This window comes from Muntiacus reevesi, chromosome 5 (assembly GCF_963930625.1).
Source record: "Muntiacus reevesi chromosome 5, mMunRee1.1, whole genome shotgun sequence".
NCBI lineage: Eukaryota > Metazoa > Chordata > Mammalia > Artiodactyla > Cervidae > Muntiacus > Muntiacus reevesi.
The window spans coordinates 45627052-45648571 of NC_089253.1; the positions used below are offsets into that span (position 1 = coordinate 45627052).

At 55.5% G+C, this 21520-nt stretch overlaps 1 protein-coding gene across 8 annotated transcripts in view; it reads right to left on the reverse strand.

Moving 5' to 3' along the window:
• SHANK2 (SH3 and multiple ankyrin repeat domains 2) overlaps nucleotides 1–21520 on the reverse strand; it is a 550522-nt gene that overhangs the window by 410502 nt on the left and 118500 nt on the right. For 7 of the 8 annotated variants that reach the window (XM_065937978.1, XM_065937980.1, XM_065937976.1 and 4 more), the window contains 3 exons: nucleotides 13620–13771; nucleotides 12460–12627; nucleotides 4195–4311 (listed from right to left, as the gene is read on the reverse strand). In XM_065937978.1, coding sequence (XP_065794050.1) covers nucleotides 4195–4311; nucleotides 12460–12627; nucleotides 13620–13771 — 437 coding nt within the window. Of the gene's footprint in view, nucleotides 1–4194; nucleotides 4312–8792; nucleotides 9765–12459; nucleotides 12628–13619; nucleotides 13772–21520 lie in introns of those variants that run through there. The other variant, XM_065937982.1, reaches the window with a different exon arrangement.

Genomic DNA, 21520 nt, shown 5'->3' on the forward strand with positions numbered 1-21520 from the left:
GCAGAGAGAGGAAGTGGACTCAGCGAGGAGGCCAGCACGCTGGTGACTTTGGGGAGGACAGGGCCTCGGTTAGGTATCAGCACAACTGCCAGGTGTGCGTGACAGAGGCTGGGGGCCCTCGATCCCCCCGTCCCCCCATCCGTCCCCCCGAGGACGGCTCATCAGAAGGATGCTAGTGCACACGGAGCCGTGTGTCTCTGAATTACACTGAGATGCCATCTGCATCAGCTTTTCTCACTGGGTGGGAAGTGGGGGGCGCTGAGGGCAAAGATTAAAGGTCACACTAGCATCCCAGGGAGGGGCACGAGGGATTCAGGAGGCTGGGTCCCAGAACACTCGCCGACTCCCAACTGGACGTGCTGTCCAGAACCCACGGGCCACCAAGCGAGTCTGTGACCCTCCATGATGGCCTCTGGGACAGAATGCAAGGCTGGGTGTCCAAAACAGGAGGGGCCCCGAAGGCATTTCTACCTGTGCTGCTGCGGAGGGTCAGGTGGGTAGGGCTGGACGGCAGCAGGCGGGCCCAGGACCCTGGAGAGGAGACAGCTCTCACGCCCCGGCCAGGCTCCCCAGCACGCTGGGAGGAAGGCACGCAGCCTGGAACAGGGAGTCTGTCCTTAACTTACATCTGCTGAGAGACCAGATGCAGCCTTCTGCGCCCGGGCCTGGCAAACTGGGGCCCACGGGCTAAACTGGCCCGCTGCCTGGTTTATAACTAAAGTTTTATTGGCGCACAGCCACACATTAATCTGCATATCGTCTGTGGCTAAGTTCACACTGCAGAGACAGAGTGGAGTAGCTGTGAAGATGTCCATGTGGTCTGAAAAGTCAGAATATTCACTCAGTGACTCTTTATAGAAAAAGTCTGCTGGCCTCTCTAACCCAAGGCAAGAGAGGCAGGGTCTTCCTACGAGCCCTGGGCGGCTCTGGGTCATCCCAAAGCCATCGGTGTTTGGGATGAGGACAGGTCCAGAGGAAACAGAGGGAACACAGCCCCACAAATAACTCAGAACACAGGTTCCCAACATTCCAATAAAAAAGGTTACACTTTCAAAGATCATCCCATCCTCCATTATTTCAAGAGACAGAAAACACTGTTTTCTGTTTAGGTTTTTTTTCCCCCCATGATAAAATATGCTTAAAACCTACCAGGGAAAATTAAGGAATGCTTTCCCCGTCTAAGGCAGTAATTAAGAAGCACATGTTGGCACAGATGTTTTACCAGCCAAAGCCAGGCCTCGTGACGTGTGTTTTTCTAGCCCAGCCAAGCAAGATATCCCCGCGCTAATAAATCCATTCCAGCATCCCTGTGCCTTGGAACACCTAGGGCCCCAGCTGTGTGCAAATCCCATCAATATGCTTTCATTAAGGAGCAGGCCAGCAGCTTTCAGGAAATCCCTTGAAGTCAGACTGAAATGCTTCCCCAGCCCCACCTGGCCAAGCTGCTCTCCTGTGCCAGGAGCAGGGGGCACCCTGAGAGATGGCGGCTTGTGTCCCTGAGAAGGTGGGCCCAAGGGGCAAGGGGGCGCCTGCAGGGGAGACAGGTAAGGCCTAATAATGACCTGGCTCTGGGCAGCTCCCCTGGGCTGTACTGCAAAGGGCTATGGCGTGAAAAGCGCAACCCACTCTTTCAGGGGCTCATCAAGGAAAGGCTTGACTGAGGGCAGGTATCTCAACTGGGCTGGGAAGAATGCACGGGAGTTTTCCAGGGCAAAGTGACTCCCGTCACTTAGGAGTATTGCCTGGAGGGCAGGGCTCGCATCCCACCCCCTGCTGCTTTCTGAGCATGCGGGCAACCCAGCTCGCCTGAGTTTTCTGTCCATCTCACCTGGACTGAAAACTCAGGCAAGCTGGGTTGCCCGCATGCAACCCAGCAAGGGAGAGCAAGGGCTTTATATAAATTTGCTCACTTCAAGGTTCCACTCATGGAGCCAAAAAGTGAGCGGGGTCCTAAAAAGAGATCTGCACTCTTGTGTTCACCGCATCCCGTGTCCCCTGACGGATGAGACGATAAAACGTGCTCCATCTACACAAGGGGAAACTGCTGCCGCTGTTCCGCCACTCACTCGTGTCCGACTCTCTGCGACCATGGGCTGCAGCACGCCAGGCTGCCCTGTCCTTCACCATCTCCCAGGGCTTGCTCAAACTCGTGTCCACTGAGTCGGTGATGCCATCCAACTGTCTCATCCTCTGTCATCCCCTTCTCCTTCTTCCTTCAATCTTTCCCAGCATCAGGTTCTTTTCCAATGAGTCGGTCTTTGCATCAGGTGGCCAAAGGATTGGAGCTTCAGCCTCAGTATCAGTCCTTCCAGTGAATATTCAGGGTTGATTTCCTTTAGAATTGACTGGTTTCATCTCCTTGAAGTTCAAGGGACTCTCAAGAGTCTTCTTCGGCACCACAATTCAGAAGCATCAAGTCTTCGGTGCTCAGCCTTCTTTAGAGTCCAACTCTCACATTCATACATGACCACTGGAAAAACCACAGCTTTGACCAGAGGGACCTTTGTCTGCAAAGTGATGTCTCTGCTTTTTAATATGGTGCTTACCTAGGTTTATTATAGCTTTTGAAAGCTCTGACAAGGGAACATTACTCAGCCTTAAAAAGGAAGAAAACTGACACAGCTACAACCTGGAGAAACTTGAGAACAGGACACTGAGGGAAGTAAGATCTGATTCCATGAGATTCCACTTGTAGGGGGTCCCTAGAGCTGTCAAGTTCACAGAGACAGAAAGCAGATGGTGGGGGCTGCGGGAGGGGATGGGCAGAGGGCTAATGGAGACAGAGTGTCAGTCTGGGGAGATGGGAAGTTCTGAAGATGGATGCGGGAGACGCTTCTGCAGCAATGTGAACGTACTTAAGGCTACTGAGATGCGTACCTTAACTGCACACTTAAGACGGTCAAACATTTGCTCTGTTTTACTTATTTAACCACAGTGAACAAGGAATTAGGTTTCCAAGGTGTTGCTCATGGTAAAGAACCCACCTGCCAATGCAGGAGACATAAGAGACGTGGGTTCCAGCCCTAAGTAGGAAAGATCTCTTGGAGGAGGGCATGGCAACCCACTTCTTGCCTGGAAAATCTCATGGACAGAGGAGCCTGGCAGGCTACAGTCCATGGGGTCACAAGAGAGTTGGACATGACTGAAGTGACTTAGCACGCAAGAAGGAATTATACAGGAAAGGCCCATCAGGGACATGTGTGTACATACGATGGAAGCCTTGTGTCGTTACACGGCAGTCCTGTTGGCGTTCAGCGGGGGTGCCAGAATCATCTTGGGGGCTCTGTCAGCCGCTCCCATCCCCATTTCAGGTCTCCTACCTGCCCGCCTCCAGGCCCCAGGGGAGACCCGCTCTGGGGTGCGTGAGACACGGTAACTGCAGACTCTGCCGTGGGGGGTTTCTGCCCAGTTCTGACCCTACCAGCTGCGTCCAGGACCCTCCTCTCACTGCCCGTGACTCAGGTTCTCCTTCTATGACAGGGATGTGTGTGTCGTGTGTGCTAAGTCACTTCAGTCGTGTCCAGCTTTTTGCGACCCCATGGACTGTAACCCACCAGGCTCCTCTGTCCATGGGATTCTCCAGGCAAGAATACTGGAGTGGGTTACCATTTCCTTGTCCAGAGGATTTTTCCAACCCAGGGATGGAACCTGATTTTCTTATGTCTCCTGCATTTGGCAGGTAGGTTCTTTATCACTAGCGCCACCTGGGAAGCTCGCATGATAGGGATAACCATCGTCAAAGAAGCTGGAGAGGACTTCTCCCAGCTAAGCATTGAGGGTCTGTGCGACCTTGGAGCCCTAACCCCCAGTGTGACTGTCTGGAGATGGGTCTTCAGAGGTGATTAGGTTAAATGAGGCTGTGAGGGTGGGGCCTGATCTGATAGGATTAGCATCCTTGGAAGAAGAGACAGTGGATGGCTGGTTCTGTCTCTGCATGAGGGAGGACACAGCCGAAAGGGGCCAGGCAAACCCAAAGCGGCAGACAGCCTTGCCCTGGAACCAAGCAGGGCGGCCCCTTGGTCTGGGACGTGCAGCCAGAACTGTGAGGGAAAAAACATCGGCCGTTTAGGCCGCCCCATCTGTGGGGCTTCATTACAGCAGCTGGACTGGATACCCTCCTGCAAAGCGCTGGGCACAGCCCCGGCCCCGGGGTGCACATCATGGAGGGTGTGGAGCGCGTGCCGGCTCACTGACCTGGTTGTAGAGGGCGCAGACGTGCAGGGCGGTGTTCCCCGAGGCGTTCTGGGCCCCCATGTCGGCCCCGTAGAAGAGCAGGTGCTCCAGATGCTGCACGTGGCCGTACCTGCAGGCCTGAAACGAGAGTCCACACCATAAGCAGAGCTGCCTGGGGCATACCCGGCTCCCACAGAGCTGACCGGGCAGCCGGCACGGCTCACAGCCCGCTCCTGCCTCTGGACCAGGTCCCCCACGACAGACCCCAGGGTGGGGAGCAGGAAAGGGGCTCGCAACAGGACTGAGGATTGTGCTCAACAGAGGGGTGTGTCTGCGTAAAGGGTCACCCATTCCTTCCACTGGGACCCGCAGGAGGGGAACCCCAGAGAGACACGCCCCAGGCGGTATTTCTTTGCCCCCTGGCCTCAGCGACCGGCCCCAGGAATTGGGGATCAGGATGCTTGGTGCCTGGCCTTGCTAATCCAAGCCCCCCGAACCCCAGGATGATGCATGAGAACATCTGTGGGTGTGCGAGGACCTGTTGTGTCCTGGGGAGAGACCCCGCCCCCCTGTCCTGTCCTCCTCCTGAAAGGGGCAGCCCCGCTAAGACTTTAACATGAACCCACCCTGAAGGGGTGCCGGCGGCGGCAGGGGAGGTGGCCCCACAGCGTGATTTACACATTTCTAAGCCCTTCTAGGGGGTGATGTGGGATTTATGAGCCAACAGGGTTCTGGGCTCAACCAAATCTGGCTTGATTTTCCAGAGCTTTCACTCTGAGCCTATGTCTTCACGTGCCAACAAAAACCCTACTCCTCGAGGGGTTCATATGAGTCACATGAATACGGGGCCTGAAAAGACCCCCAGTGATGCTCAGGAATAGGCCTGCCCCCCACCACCCACAGCAAGCGGGGAGACCTGGCATTGAGGCTGGGGGCAGGCAGGGGCTGTTCAGCTCCAGCAGTGGGTCCAGAGGCCGGGGGGGGGGGGTGTCTCCTGATCCTGGGCAGCAGGTCCTATCCGACTAACCCCACCGCATCCACCAGCACCGCCCGCACCCCCAGCGGTGCACAGCACCGAGGTGGTGAGACCCCTTGTCCCTGTGTCGGGGCGACAACGCGGACGGGGAGACACGAGAGGCCAGGGAACGGGGTCCGGACCCAGGACTGCGCACACGGAGGGCAGGGCACGCCAGGCAGAGAGCAGACAGCTGGCCCAGCCAGGACAGGCAGCCGCGGGGCGTCGGGGTCGGGCTGGCGCTCAGCTCGCTAGCCCTGCCTTTCTGATAACTGAGACAGGCTGAGCGGAACTTCCACCTCTGTGCCGTGCAAGAGAAGAGCGCTACACCTCGCCAATTAACAGAGGAGAGAGGACAGGAGGATACGGGGGATTAGTAATCGGATGAGCTTAAAAAAAAAACCTTGAGAAACACCCACTCTCAACCCCGGTGCCGTTTATAGAGCACACCATCACCAGAGACAAGGCTGCTTCTACCTGCCTGCACCACCCTCCCTTTTCGTGGCGACAGCACCTGCCTCTTCCTCTGGGGCCCCGACCCCGCTCCCAGAGGCCTGGCGGCCCACCCCTCCCCACGCCTACAGCACACCCAGAACTTTCTAGCTTCTGGCCACGGGCGTGGGCTGGGGATGCCCAAGTGACTCTCGGGAGCCGCGGAGACGGAGGCTGAAACATTTGTCAGAACGACGGAGAAAATGAAGTTCTCGCTTTCCTCCAGGAGGGTCGGCAAAAAAAAAGCCACAGAAGCTCAGAGCTGCCGGGGCCACCAAAGCAGAGGAAGGGAAAAGTGGGAGCTGAAGGCAGGAGAGAGAAAACAAGACACACAGAGACACACACACAGACACACACACACACACACAGACACACAGACACACGCAGAAACTGCCAAGGTTAACGCCCTGTGAACCCCTCTCAGCTAAAACTGTGCCTGGGGCTCTTCAGGACGTAAGCCGAGGCATAATTTTAATTTTCCCCTTTTATCAGTTGGAGATTTTTGATCCTCAAATTGAAGGAGCCCTCCCCAAACCACTCTCTCCAAAGGCCTTCCAGGATGCAAGTCTGTGTTCGGCTTAACTACCCTATGGTCAGAAGCGAAGAGAGCTGCCTCGGCGTAAAAAAATTTAACAGTCACTCCACACCCATCCTCCCCCTTCCCACGGTTAATCTGAAATTGTGAGGTTTTATGTGACATCACGGGATCGTGTCTTGCTCTCCTCACCAAGGGTCACGACACGATCAATGCGAAGAGACAAAACAGCGCCGCTGCCCTGGGCAGACTGTCTGGGAAAGAACCCCTTAAGGGCTTCCTCTCCACCCCTGGCTTTCTCAGAGCCGAGTGTCTGAAAACAAGCAAAACCAGAAAATTCAGACAAGCGCTGGAACAACAACAAAGTCCCATGATCGCTTTTCTAAAGGATCGTCTTTGCTCCTCTCTTCTCTTAAACCACTGGCTGTTACGTGACTTTGGCCACCTGATGCAAAGACCTGCCTCATTTGAAAAGACCCCGATGCTGGGAAAGATTGAGGGCAGGAGGAGAAGGGGACGACGGAGGATGAGATGCTTGGACGGCATCACCAACTCAATGGACATGAGTTTGGGTGGACTCCGGGAGTTGATGATGCACAGGGAGGCCTGGCGTGCTGTGGTTCGTGGGGTCGCAGAGTCGGACACGACTGAGCGACTAAATTGATACGTGACAGAAGCTGTGTTTGCTGAAGAAGCGGCCTGGCATGCAGAAAAGGGAGAGGGAATCTGGGCGAGGCGGTGGCCAGAGGAGCGAGCAGGCCGGCTGCAGTCAGTTGGGCGGTGAGAAACAGGAAGATAAATGAAGGGAAACGGGAGCAGGTTTCCCAGTGTCACAGGAGGGAGTCAGTGATGCAGTGCGGGAGGAAACGAGAGGACCCTCTGCGGCACTGGACCAGAAAGAGAGGTATTTCAATAGGGGATTTCGGTTCTCAGTAGAAAGGCAAGAGAACCCGTGCAGGCATACCTGGATGTCTGTGGACACACGCCCCTCACGCTGACCTGACACACGCGCCCCTCACGCTGACCTGACGCACGCACGCCCCTCACGCTGACCTGACACACACGCCCCTCACGCTGACCTGACACACGCCCCTCACGCTGACCTGACACACACACGCCCCTCACGCTGACCTGACACGCACGCCCCTCACGCTGACCTGACACACGCACGCCCCTCACGCTGACCTGACACACGCCCCTCACGCTGACCTGACACACGCACGCCCCTCACGCTGACCTGACACACACGCCCCTCACGCTGACCTGACACACGCCCCTCACGCTGACCTGACACACACACGCCCCTCACGCTGACCTGACGCACGCACGCCCCTCACGCTGACCTGACACACGCACGCCCCTCACGCTGACCTGACACACACACGCCCCTCACGCTGACCTGACGCACGCACGCCCCTCACGCTGACCTGACGCACGCACGCCCCTCACGCTGACCTGACACACGCCCCTCACGCTGACCTGACACACACGCCCCTCACGCTGACCTGAGACACACACGCCCCTCACGCTGACCTGACGCACGCACGCCCCTCACGCTGACCTGACGCACGCACGTCCCTCACGCTGACCTGACACACGCCCCTCACGCTGACCTTAGACACACACGCCCCTCACGCTGACCTGACGCACGCACGCCCCTCACGCTGACCTGACGCACGCACGCCCCTCACGCTGACCTGACATATACACGCCCCTCACGCTGACCTGACACACACGCCCCTCACGCTGACCTGACACACGCACGCACCTGAGTTTCTGGCTTCGGCAAAAGATTGGATGGGGGTGGTGTTAACCTACAGGGGGAAAATGAGAAGTGAAGGTCTCAAGAACTGAGAAACGATAAATCAAAATTTCTGTTTTCACCAAAACAGGCTATCCCATGTTCATGAGGCTCCTCTGTGGCGATGCCACCCAAGTATTTGCATGTGCCAGTTTGGAGTTTCAAGGAGAGTCAGAGTTGAAACAAGTTGTGGAATCTGTTGGCAGATATGGACTGAAATCGTGTGAAATAGCCACTTCTCATAAAAAATGGCTGAATGATGGTGGTTTCGCTGGTTCAGTCTAACAGAGGATATTTAAACCCGCAGGTCTGAATGTAGTCGCTTAGAAAGAGCATTTAGAGGAGAGAGAACAAGGGCAGAGCCTTGGGCACCCACCACTTAGAGGCGAAGCAGAACAGGAGGAGCTTTCCTGCTGGCTCAGCTGTAGAGAACCCGCTTGCCAACGTAGGAGATGTAGCTTCAGTCCCTGGGTTGGGAAGATCCTCTGGAGAAGGAAATGGCAACCCACTCCAGTGTTCTTGTCTGGGAAATCCCATGGACAGAGGAGCCTGGTGGGCTACAGTCCACGGGGTCGCAGAGTCAGACATGACTGGAAGACGAAACAACAACCCCCTCTGAGAGGGCCTGGGGTCAGTAACAGCCCAGGAGCAGTGACGCACTTAACACCCAGACCTTGGGCTCTAAACACCACTCAGGACTCCAAAGAATTGGGACTCCTAGCAGAGATGGCTGATTGAGGGCTGAGGCACGAAAAAATAAGATGAGCTTGGAATACCTTGCTGAGCCCGAAGGACAAAGGATGAGGATGTGTCCACAGGACACACGGGCCATCCTGAAGGGGCTCCCTGGACCTGAAGTGGGATAACATTAACAGACAGTTACCTCTTGAACAAACAGAAATCCATGAAACCACATTACTATAAACAAGTGAATAAACAAACAGGAAGAGAAAGCGCCTTCTGATAACAGAAAGCCAACTAATTAGTGTGAGAAGCAAGGATGGGAGTAGGAAAATCTCCATTTAGCAGTTAATTACTTAATTAAGGCAAGAAATACCAATGCATGCTAAAACTAGCAGGTGAGAGGGAGACGGGAAACGGGCTTTCTCAAATACTCCCTGACTACAAAGGGAAGAGAAAAGTGCGGTGGAGAACCCGGCAGATTCCAGGTGAGCAGGGGTCAGAGTGAACATCACCAGTGACGGCACATGGTCACCACTGCCCGCAGATTGGACCGCCAGAAACACACATCCCCTCCACGATATTCCTGCAAAAATGCCCATCATGCATCTCATCACCAGGAAGCACTGAGCAAATCCACACCAGGCAACAGTCTCCACGTGACCACCCTGTAACCTTCAGAAGAGGCCCCTGAGAGAACCAAGGGAAGATGGATGAACTCTGCCAGATGGAAGGGTTCCTGCAGGCTCCCAGCCTGGATCTTTTCACCATGCGTGCCAAGTCACTTCCGTCGTGTCCGACTTTTCACGACCCCGTGGACTGTAGCCCTCCAGGCTCCTCTGTCCACGGGAGTCTTCAGGCAAGAATACTGGAGTGGGTTGCCACGCCCTCCTCCAGGGGATCTTCCCGACCCAGGGGTGAACCAGCATCTCTTAACGTCTCCTACATCGGCAAGTGTGTTCTTTACCACCAGCACCATCTGGGAGGCCCCGTGTCCTTTTACTGTGTCATTACGGGAACAATGGGAAAAACTCAGATGTGGTCTCTGAATACCGAGGTTTCTCTGTATTTGCTCCTGCAAGCCCTCTTTAAGTTTGAAATTAAAATATTCACTCAGTTTTAAAAGAAGAGAAATTAGTACTTGTTTGACAAAAAGACCTCAAAGCTTATTAAAAATGTGTCTTCCCCCCAAGATAAGTCGTGCTAACCCTTTGTCCTTTATTTGAAAAGGGTGTTGTGCTTTCTGGCCCTTGGGAGACAGATTAAAAGGATTGACAGAGGTCAGAAAGTAACTAGAATGTAAAACAGCACCCTCTACATTCAGGTAGCTTAACTATTTTCTTCTGAGACGCTTTTTGGAAAATGCATGTGTCTGGGGCTCCATCCCACAACCACTTCCTGCAAATCCCCTGGGCAGGTGCATTTGGAGGAGACTCCCCACAGAATCTGGGATCTGGGATTCCCTCACCTATGCTGAGCGTCCCCCTCCCCCCACCACTAGCCAAACAGGACACCTGCAAATGAGGGAAGAAAGACTGCGCCTTCCTCCGGGCACTGCGCTGCCACCTGCTGGACAGCTGCTGTGATGCAGCTACAGCCTAAACGTACAGCGCGTGGAACAGCGCCCCCTGGGGCTGCGCGATGCAACTAGAGCAATGCAGAGTTCATCGCACTGCAAAGGCTTCTGCTTGGGTCTGTGCCACAAGCAAAACTACCTAAGTCCACATCACGCTGAGGCATTTCTCCTACAGCACGTGCTCTGTAAGACAAGCGGGAGATATGACAGCAGAACAGTCAGCATGCAGCGCCCACACAGACCCAGAACCACACCCGGCTGTGAGAGCCGTCAGGGAACCTCCGGGGGGCCTGTCCCATGACTGTGGGGTCGGGGGAAGCGCCAAGGACTTGGAGCCCGGGTCTGAGGGTGAGCAGGGCTTAGCTCTGTGAAAAAGACGGACAGGAGGGAACAGTGGCCCAAAGCTGTAATTTCCTTAAGGCTAAAGCTTCTCATTTGAAAATGATAAATAATAACAGCAACCAATACAAATTAAGACCCAAAGGTAAACATCCTTAAGAAAAGTGTTGCAGGAAATCAAATGAGATCTGTGTGAAGGCCTGTGAGCAAACGGGTTAGGTGCCCTCTGTCAAGCATCATTCCTTAGAGCCAGAACCAGACAAAGCCAGGAGGATACGGTGAGGCTGAGTGATGGGGGCGTGGCCAGATGATACCCGGGAGGAGTTTGCGCATGTGGCCAGATGACGATGGGGATAGTGGGGGCGTGGCCAGGCTATAGTGATGTAATGATGGGGGCGTGGCCAGATGATGGTGGGGATAGTGAGGGCGTGGCCAGGTAATGATGGCGATGGGGGTGTGGCCAGATAAAGACGGTGATGACGGAAGCGTGGCCAGATCATAAAGATGTGATGATGGGGTGTGGCCAGGTGATGATGCTGACGATGGGGGCGTGGCCAGCACTTACTGAGCACTTAGTAGATGCCAGGCACTATAAGCGTGTCATTTAACTGTCTCAAGAGCTCTCTGAATTGTTACTCAGCCAACTTAGAGATTTAGCAAAGACGTTCAGAGAGGCTACAACACTTGCTCAGGTGGCCCAGGCCATGCTAGGGGAGGGGGGGTTTGCAATCCCAGCCCAGAATAAGCTCTACTGACAGCTCAAGGAAGAAATCTCACATCTCCCAAGTAGAATCAGAGAGAATCAGGGAAGGAGGAAGAGAAGGAGGTGCCCCACGTGGGCCAGTCCTGTAGAAACACGAGGCTCCTTCGCCAAGCAGCTGTCCTCTCACTGGGCCCTCGCCTCACCAGCAACACAGCCTCGAGTCCTGGGAGAGGCAGCGTTCCATCCTTTCTACTGCCTGAGAGTGTGGGAGGCCCTGCTGAGCCCACTTCGCAGACGAGCGAACGGAGGCCTGGTGAGCAGGGTCGCAGAGGCCCGCCGCCCCCGGCTCACACCACAGGAGGGAACCGGATGCTGCTCCAGACTGCGCGGACGCGCCAGAACTGAACGCTAGGCGCACCAGGCTGGGGCGGGCCCACCTCCGCACCCCGCACCCCTCCGCCTGCCGCGGGTGGGTGCGTCAACCTGCGGAGATGGGCAGGTGTACAAGGCGCGGGTGTCGAAGGGAAAGACAGTGAAAGACACTGAGAAGCAGTGAAAGTCACTGCAATGTACAGGCGAGCGTGAGGCCGTCAGAGCCTCTTCCATGACCTCCTGGCGGGATATCCCTACCCCTCTCTCCCCTCCATCCGCAGGGAGGCCCTCATGTCCACCCCTGCGCCACCGGGCTCTCTGATTGGCTGGCTCTGGAGGGACTCAGCCAATGGGAGGGCGGGAGGACGGAGCAGCAGGTGCCTCTTCTGCGCATCCTCCCTGACTCCGCCCAGCTCTGGGCGCCCTCCTCTGCAGGGTCCGCCCGCTTCCCCGAACACTGTCTCCTCCCCGTGCACTCCGGCCACTAAAGACGCTTCATCGGAGCCACGAGGTGGATTCTGTTTCCTCCACGACCGCAGCCGACACTCCCCCAGCCCCGCTGCTGCAGGGGGTGTCTCGGAAACCTGCGCCTCGTGCAAGGACATCAGGCCCCGCGCTGGGTCACCCACACTCAGAAAGCCCCTGGTCCCAGGCTCTGTAGGGGGGCCCGGGCTGGGGGCGCCCGGAGCACCCATGGCTCCTACGGAGGGGTGCTCGCCCTGCATCCCAGCCCCGTCTGCCCGGCTGGCAGGTTGAGGGCAGCTCCGCGCACCTGGTGGATCTCGTGCCAGCCGTTCTCGTCCTTGCAGCTCACGGCCGCGTGCTCGTGGAGCAGCAGCTCACAGCAGCAGGGGTCGCCCCCGACCACCGCAGTGTGATACAGTGGGGTCAGGCCGTAGCTGTCCTTGTAATCCGGGGACGCGCCAAGCTCCAAGAGGGTCTGAAAAAAAAAATACACCAACGTGAGGTCACTGGTCTCATGGCCCCTTCTGCAGAAGTGAATCAATCAAGAAGGAAGAGGAGGGTCATGCTCCCCGCTCCCAGGCCCAGGTGACCATTAGCCCCGGGTTCCTGTACTTCTCCTGGCCTCCTGGAACTGAAACAGCATCTGGTGCCAGGCACGCACACACGCTTACACACCCGGGGATGGAGGCGTTCTGCACAGGTGACCCTCGGGCAGTACCTGCTGCCCGGCTGAGCCCCGTGGACCAGTGGAGAGTAAGGGGGGAGACGACATTTGCAGGAAACAGTTGTACTGTTGAACCTAAAAGTACAGTGTAAACCATCCCTGTGCGCGTCCTGCAGGGGATGAAACGAGTCAGAGTCGTCACAAACACGTGATTTCCAAGGAAGCCAGCTGAACAAGGGTGGCCGCTATGAAGTTAAGAAATCTGCTTTATAGAAGAGCACCATCTGGGGGTCCTCCGCCCACAGCAGTGGGTCCCCTCCCCTCCCCGCCCTGACAGACAGCGGGCCGGGTGCCTGAGCCCGCTACCCCGCGCTCCACGGCATGGCAGAGCTGGGCTGGTACAGCGTGCTTGAGTAACAGTGTGGGGAGCGAGATGGGACTGAGGCCCATCCCCTGGCCCCCCAGCATCGGCTCCCAGTGTCCAGGAAAGGGGCGGCAGCAGCGAGGCTGGCTCAGCGGCCTCGGGCTGGGTTTGCAGCCCTTCCGTTTCAGATGAAGGGCTCATATTTTCAGCTCAAACCCACCTTTCTAGGGAGGCAGTGGGTTTGAGCTGAAAATACGAGCCCTTCGGCTGAAACGGAAGGGAAAGGGGACTTTTTGTGATCAGCTTGCACTTCCAAGCTCCAGTGAGAACCCAACTTTGGGGTCACCCTGGGGTGGCTGTTGTGGGCAGGAAGGGGTTCAGGGCAGACGCAGGGGGTCAGACAAGGGGGCAACCCCATGTGAGATGGGCCCTGTGTTACCTTCAGGGCCAGCAGGTTCCGGGTGCGGGCGGCTTTGTGCAGGGCTGTCATGCCATCCTTGGCGCGGAAGTCCAGGTGGGCCCCGCCGTTCCGGAGGGCCTTGATCATCTCCACGGGGTCGTCCAGCTGAGCAGCCAAGGTCAGGGGAGTCTCTAGGGGCCCAAACACACGCGTGTTAGAACCAGCCAAGTCACATCACCCCTGCAGCCAAGTTCAAACATCCCAAAGAGTTTGACAAACTGACTCCCCCAGAGTAACACGGCCCCCACCCACCTGCTGACCCCAACCGTCCATGCAGTTCCAGCCTGGCTCTGGCAACCCTAGAGTAGACGGCGGTGACTCTCGGGGTCACGTGCAAACTACAACGGGGGCAGAGGCAACATTCAACCTCATCGCCTCGTGGGCCCTGCGTCCGGGAAGCGGCCTCTGCCCGCAGCACAGAGAATCCCTCAGCCCCAGCCGACGCCTCCCTACAGGAGGAGCCATCCGTCAGGGCTGCGGGTAAAGATGCAGAGGAAGGGGCTTCCCTGATGGTCCACTGGTTAAGACTCCATGCATCCACTGCTGGGGTCGCGGGTGTAATCATTGGTTGGGGAACTAAGATCCCATGTGAGGCAGGGTGCAGCCAGAAAGTAAAAAATAAATAAATAAAAACAAAATTAAAAGACTGGAAAGGCAGACGCCCGCCTTTCTCATGTCAGTTTCACAACATCTACAGGCCAGGGGCTGAGCTGAAGGGAAACAAATGTGGGTTAAGACACAGGCTCGTGCGCCCCAGGGGTCTCCACTGAGCCAGCACAGAGACCCCGACAGTCATCACGATGGGAGGGGACCAGCGCAAACAAGGACCGATCTACAAAGCCCGGGACAGAAGGCTGAAGTCCGCCTGCGTGGGGACAGGGGTCAGGAAGGGGCCCCACACTGGCCAGGTGGGCCAGTCTGCAGTCGGCTGTGGCCAAGTCTCTGTCATCAGACAGCTCTGCTCACTGTCCCTCGAGTTCCCGTCATCACCCCTGTAGAGCAGACTGCATGACCCTGATGTGGCTAATTTGAGAGGCTCTTAACTTACAGTGAAGGGCAAAGAATAATATGACAACACAGAGGCTCCCCTGAAACACTGATAGTTAATAATGAGTCGTTCTAGCCTCGAGCAAGTTTTGAGAGTAAGAGAAGTGGGTTATCACCTGGGGGCAGAATTCCCTTCAGACCACCTGTCACCAACACATCACCCTGCACCCTGAGAAAGGCAACTTCTTCATCACAAATTCAGATTGACGACTCCCTTCTATTTGTAATTCTGACATTGATCTATCGGCAAATGGGCTTTGTTTGGGGGGCTTTTAAAATACACTGCTGGAATCCCTCTGTGCCTTGATTTTTTGTGGTGAGACCCATGGGTTTAACCTGCTCCTTGTAACCTGTCTGCAGCAGGTAGACACACCCAGAGTGTGTGAACACACAACTTATGTGTTCTCTTCCGAGGGAAATGGTATGACGTTCACAAATGCCACAGACACATCCCTGCTAAAAATCTACCAGAGACACCCTCTCATGCAGAGATATTTAAACAAAGGAGTTTTCTGGGACAACTAAAGGACCGTGGCGATAGTGGGGACATTCCCTACACAAAAAACATCAGCAAGGCAAGAAAATCAGGACTTGGAGAGGGTGTTTGAGAATCCAGACCGGCTGGGCTCATGGGCAGCGGTGTGGACACAGGGCTGACGGGCAGAGAGAAAGAGACTCAGAGAGAGACCCCCACCCGCCGGAGACGGGAGCGGGAGGGGGCCAGGCCCTCGCTGCCTCGGCCCAGCCACGCCCGGCAGAGAAAGGACATGCAGGAGGGTGTGGGTAAGGGTGACCTGGGAAGGGCGTAAGGATGGGGTCGTCAGGAGCCGCCAGCAGCCACCCTCCAAAGTCAAGTCTGTTACAGCAGCTCCTCGTGTGTGATGTGAGCGCACATCCGCGCTGCCGGCGCCCAGGGCAAGGTCAACCTTCCAAACGATGCGGGTTTTCCTTTCTTACTGACAGTCTGCACTTGGCCAGTGCCAAAGCCAGGCGGTCCAAAGGAGAAATTTTTTGTTTATGCGGCAGTGTTTTCACAGCTGACAACCTCAATGTCACGTTGCACTGAGACTGCTGTCTAAGAGGGGGGTGCTGGTAGATGGTGACACCCCACATCACAGAGTCCTCTGGCCCGGCCGCCCCCCGGGGGCCAGCGCTGGGCACGCAGGCAGGTGGAGGGGGGCAGACACCCCGTTGGGGGCTGCGTGTCTCCTGCACGAGACGGGACCTCAGCCCTGGGCGCCATCCAGAGACACTGAGTGACCCTTAGCCGTGTCATGAGAATTTCAGAGGCCCTCGTCGACCGACTCTGCAGACTTGGCACATTCAGATCCAGCCAGGACCCACCCTGGTGAGGTCAGGAGAGACCCCCAGCTTAGACCCCACGTGGGTGGATGGGAGCACCAAGGAGATGCTCGTCAACCAGCTCACTCGTGCGGCCCCACAGGACTGCACTGTCTATAACCAGGTATCGTGATCCCGCCTCCAGCACGCTTGGGAACGGCCATCACCTGACACCCTGGTTTTTGAAAATACTCCTGTTTAGGCATTTTGAAATCTTCTAAGTTTTAAAAAATGCACCGGAACCTCTATGAGTATAACTTCACAGGGGACCAGTCTCTCTCATTTTGGAGGTGACTCTGAAGACAGCATCCCCTCTAACCTACAAACTGCCTGATGGAATCCTGGCTCCAGGAACGACCAGGACGTGCTTTGAAAGGCAGGTTCTCGGCCGTGGGCATGGGAGGCGCCTACAAACCCAGGGGGTCTCTGTGCTGGCTCAGTGGAGACCCCTGGGGGGCACGAGCCTGTGTCTTAACCCACGTTTGTTTCCCTTCAGCTCAGCCCCTGGCGTCTCCCAAGGTGCCCGTAGATGTCGTGAAACTGACGTGAGAAAGGCGGGCGTCTGCCTTTCCAGTCTTTTAATTTTGTTTTTATTTATTTATTTTTTACTTTCTGGCTGCACCCTGCCTCACATGGGATCTCAGTTCCCTGACCAATGATTGAACCCGCGACCCCAGCAGTGGATGTCAACAAAGGTCCGTCTAGTCAAAGCTATGATTATTCCAGTAAACATGTATGGATGTGAGAGTTGGACCACAATGAAGGCTGAGCACCAAAGAACTGATGATTTTGAACTGTGGTGTTGGAGAAGACCCTTGCGAGTGTCTTGAACTGCAAGGAGATCAAACCAGTCAATCCGAAAGGAAATCAACCTTGAATATTCATTGGAGGGACTGATGCTGAAGCTAAAGCTCCAATACTTTGGCCACCTGATGCGAAGACTTGACTTATTTGAAAAGACCCTGATTCTGGGAAAGATTGAAGTCAGGAGGAGAAGCAGACGACAGAGGATGAGAAGGTTGGATGGCATCACCGACTCAATGGGCATGACTTTGAGCAAACTCCGGGAGATGGTGAAGGACAGGGAAGCCTGGCATGCTGCAAGCCTGGCATGCTGAAGGACAGGGAAGCCTGGCAAAGAGTTAGACATGACTGAGCGACTGAACAACAACACGTTTTTTTTTTTTCAGTATTTTTAAAAACCTACGCAATGCCTTCATTATCATATAATCATAAAAGTAATTTCTAAAATGAACCATGAAGCCACTGCTCACTCCCATATCCCCCCGCCCCCTGCACAGGCACAAAGCCCATGAGACTTTCTTTTCTCAGCGAGAGACAGTCACGGTGCCCCCGGACACAGACCCAGTGAAACGAACATTTGCAGACCTACTAAGTGACCTGCCCCGTGAAGGGCCAGCAGCTGCCCCGGGGGAGGACCAGGTGTGTCTCCTTGAACTCTTACAGGACAGACGGCCACACAGACAGGCAGGACGGCGGACGGACAGGCAGCTGGGTAGGTCGGAGGGTGGGAGGGAGGGAGGGTGAGGCAGAGTGCTGGCCGATGGCACACAGAGACGGCACACACAGGCACGGCTGAGGATGGGTTGAACCGAACAACAGAAGACTCGTATTTGGTCTCGAGGTAGACTGAGGGGACACAAACCGCGACTGCATTTACCTTTGTAAGTAATTAGCCCATCACGGAATATAAAACCCATTACTGAGCTACTCCTAATTCAGAGATCACGCCCGTTTGCCTCGCGCGGAGCAACGCCAGCCAGCAAGGCCTGACCTGGGGGTGGAACCAGTGAGTTCCAGCCTGGGCTCAGCCATGACTCTGACAGAAACCCTGAACCCTACGGGCCTCAGCTTCCCCGTCTGCTCTGCAAAGCTCCGCCCACGCGAAGGGCCACAGGACGCCACGGCTCTGAACATGCTTCACCCGGGCGGGCAAAGGGTCCACAGTGACAGGACAGGTAAGACTCACGGTTCCAGTTTAACCTGGAAATTGAGTCCCCACGACACTCGCAAGGGGGACAGCGTTCCAGTGGACTCGGGGCTTCTGCCTTCGCTCATGTTCATACAACCTCACATTCCTAAAACAATCCATTTGGTTAAAACATGCCTCTCTAAAACACAACACATCCCTTCTACGTCACACTGAAATTCTGCCACCCAAATGCAGAACTCCGGACAATGACCCAGGACACCTTCCCATCTGAGACTGTGGCTGAAAAACCCAGGGGAGAAGTAGCCTAGAACCTTCTAGAAGTCCCCACAATGCAGGTGTCTCCTTAGAAGGGGAGACCTGAGAAGCTCATACAAACAGAAAAGCAGAGAGTTGGGGGCAACACTCCTGGCACTGCTCTTCTGCCCGTATCTCTCCTCCACGTCAGCAAAACTCTGACACGGCCCCAAACATCACAACATCACAGGCGGACATGTCCACATTTCTGTGACGAATCCAGGGACCTTGGCGACTCCTCAAAACCCCCCAGGACCAGCGACAGGACACGTGGGATTCAGGGAGTCCTTGCTCATCACCTAGAGCAACGGCCCTCAGAGTGTGGCAGGCAAGCGCATCACTCACGGGGCTCGTTCATGCAAAGGGTGCCGGCTCCGCTCCCAGAGATGGTTCGATGGGACACCGCAGCTCTAGGAGTGAGCCTGGTGGGCCGAGGGCACGTTCTGCTAGAGGACACGGCTGTCCAGACTCAGCTCCACAGCGACATCACGGGTTCCCACCTCAGACACTAATGGAACCACGGTGGCGCATGGCCCAAGAATTAGGGTGGTACAACCTCCCCAAGTGGCTTTTAACCTGCAGCTGAGTTTGAGACCCTCTGCTCTGAACACCCACTAACTGCCAAACATTGGAAGCAAAACCAAAAAATGTCCTTCAGTTCGTGAACGGGATAAACAAAACTGGGAAAACTGTTCAATGGACTAATACTTAGTGACCAGAAAGAAAAGTGCATCAAGTCCTAAAAAGATACAGCTCAATCTTAAATGCATGTTGCTAAGCAAAAGGAGCCAGTCTGAAAAAGCTATGTGTTGCAGGATTCCAATTACAAGACACTCTGGAAAACTCAAAACTATGAGGATGCTAAACAGATCAGTGGTTGCCAAGGGTTCTAAAGAGAGGCAGGGCTGAACAGGCGAAAAGCGCAGGGGATTTTTTTTTTTTTAAGTTGCAAAACCATCCTGTGTGATTCTGTAATGGTGAATACGAGAACCAAACAGCTGTCAAAACCATAAAGTCCACAAAGAGGGATGCTCAAGGTATGCAAATTTTTAAAATAAAGCTTACAAGTTTCATTTAGGAGATGTGGGATCCCAGGATGGAACGCAGAATGTGACAAAAGAGTCTACTTGTATTAAAAAAGTAAAAAACCACCTCACCGGAGGTGGGGGAACAAAGCGCTGACCTAGGTGACTGCGGGAGTGAGCAAAGGCAAAAGGAACGTCACAGGAGCACTGTTCTCCAGGGGATGGAGCTGTCTTCCACCGTGGGGTGCAGGTCAGCAATCTGGGCACCACTGTATTTCTACCCTAGACATGAGCAGACGGCTGAGCACGGACCCAGGCTTCTTACTGTCTGCACGGGCCGTTACAGAGAAGCACGGGGCGGGGACAGGAATGACCCTTATGGCGACCAAGGAGGACTGGGATCAGTGTGAACTCACGGTGAGCTTACTCTACGTTCAGATGGGTCCACACGGAAACGTTTACAGACGTATCTATTCACGAACAGGTTTACACACACGTGCCTCCCTGCTCCCTCCTCTGAGACCGCACACAAGCAACGGCTCCCAGAGGCGATGAGCACCCTCAGTATCCAGGTCCTGGTCTCTAAGACCACCGCCCCCCGGGACTGCTGGAGGAACGGAAGAGTCTGTGGCTAGGGCAGGAAACAGACAGGCTGAGTCTGGAACACTTTCTGGTGCCCAGAAGCAAGAAGGCGGTGTGAGAAGACGACGAAGAAGGAAGAGGAGGGGGTCGGGGGCAGGAGGGAGGAGGAGAAAGAGAAGAGGAATCCACGTGGACACAGGAGCCAAATGCAAGAGCCCCCAGCGGTCAAGGCTGGAACCATCTGAACAACAAAATACATAAGTAGCACTGTGCATGCGTGTGTGTGTGTGTGTGTGTGTGTGTGTGCGTGTGTGTGTGCGTGCGTGCTAAGATGCTTCAGTCACGTCCAACTCTTTGTGACCTCATGGACTGTAGCCCGCCAGGCCCCTCTGTCCTTGGGATTCCCCAGGCAAGAACACTGGAATGGGCTGTCATGCCCTCGGGGACCTTCCCAACCCAGGGATCGAACCCACATCTCTTGTGTCTCCTGGACTGGCAGGCGGGTTCTTTAGCACACGCACCACCGGGGAAGTCCAAGTGGCATTGTACGATAACTCAAATTATAATTACATATCCATGTGTCCACACTGGCAAAAATAACTGTGATTGAATCAGTAAGTGAATGGGAGAGAAGAGACAATGTCATCTGCTGAAGAATTCCAAGCAGTTGATGGAATTTACTCTGCCCTGGAGGAGGCGGAGCAGAACTCCTCATCCGTGAGTGTGGGTGGGGCTCAGTGATTCCCCAGAAGACAGTCGATAAAGGAGGAAAAAGAGGAACCGCAGCGGGGAAGCCTGGACGCACAGCTCCGCCAGGGGAGCAGGGTCCACACCCCAGTGACGAGCGTGCTCGATACGCTGTGACGAGACGGCGTCCAGCTCTGTGACCTTCCTCCCAAACCTGCGTGCCCCTGTCTAATCAAGGCCCAAACGTCACACAAACCTCAAGAGAGGGACGCACACAAAACACCTGACTGCGTCTCCTCCAGGTGGCCAAGGACAGCCCCGCAATGCATCATACCCAAGGGGCCTACAGAGACAGAGGGACCCGGGAACAGAAAGAGGACGCTGAAGGATTCCAGGTAATTTACGGAAGGGAACAAGGGGCGCAAATGACATTCAGTAACGACCACGGAGAGACGAGCAACGTGCAGGGCTCACTTCATGAGCCCACCTGTGATCCTTTCTGAAACACGGCGCGTTACCAGCAAGAAAAAGCTGGCAAGGACTGCATGTGCTGTTGCAGCTCTCACGGAAACGCAGGCCTCTCTGAACCAGAAACCGCACCTGACAAGCCACACGCGCCCAGATGTCTCTGGAGTCACGGCTCGGTGGCCCTCAAGCAGCCTCCATCGGCACTGGGTACTTGAGTGCATCTCGGACCCTCTGCGGACTGACGTTTACAAGGTCCCAGGACCGTGTCCTCCAGGTGCTATTACTTCTGGGGAATTTCACCAGACTCCTTCAGGGGCGAGGATGAGACAGCAGGATATGGACCGAAGGACCACCACCATTAGACCAGGATCCACCGCCCAAGGAACCTTCTAATTGCGCCGTGCGGGAGCTGGGCAGGGGCGCGTGGCGGCGTTGGGCACATCTTGGCCCAGATGATGAGCTACCTCCGCCTGGAAGCTAAC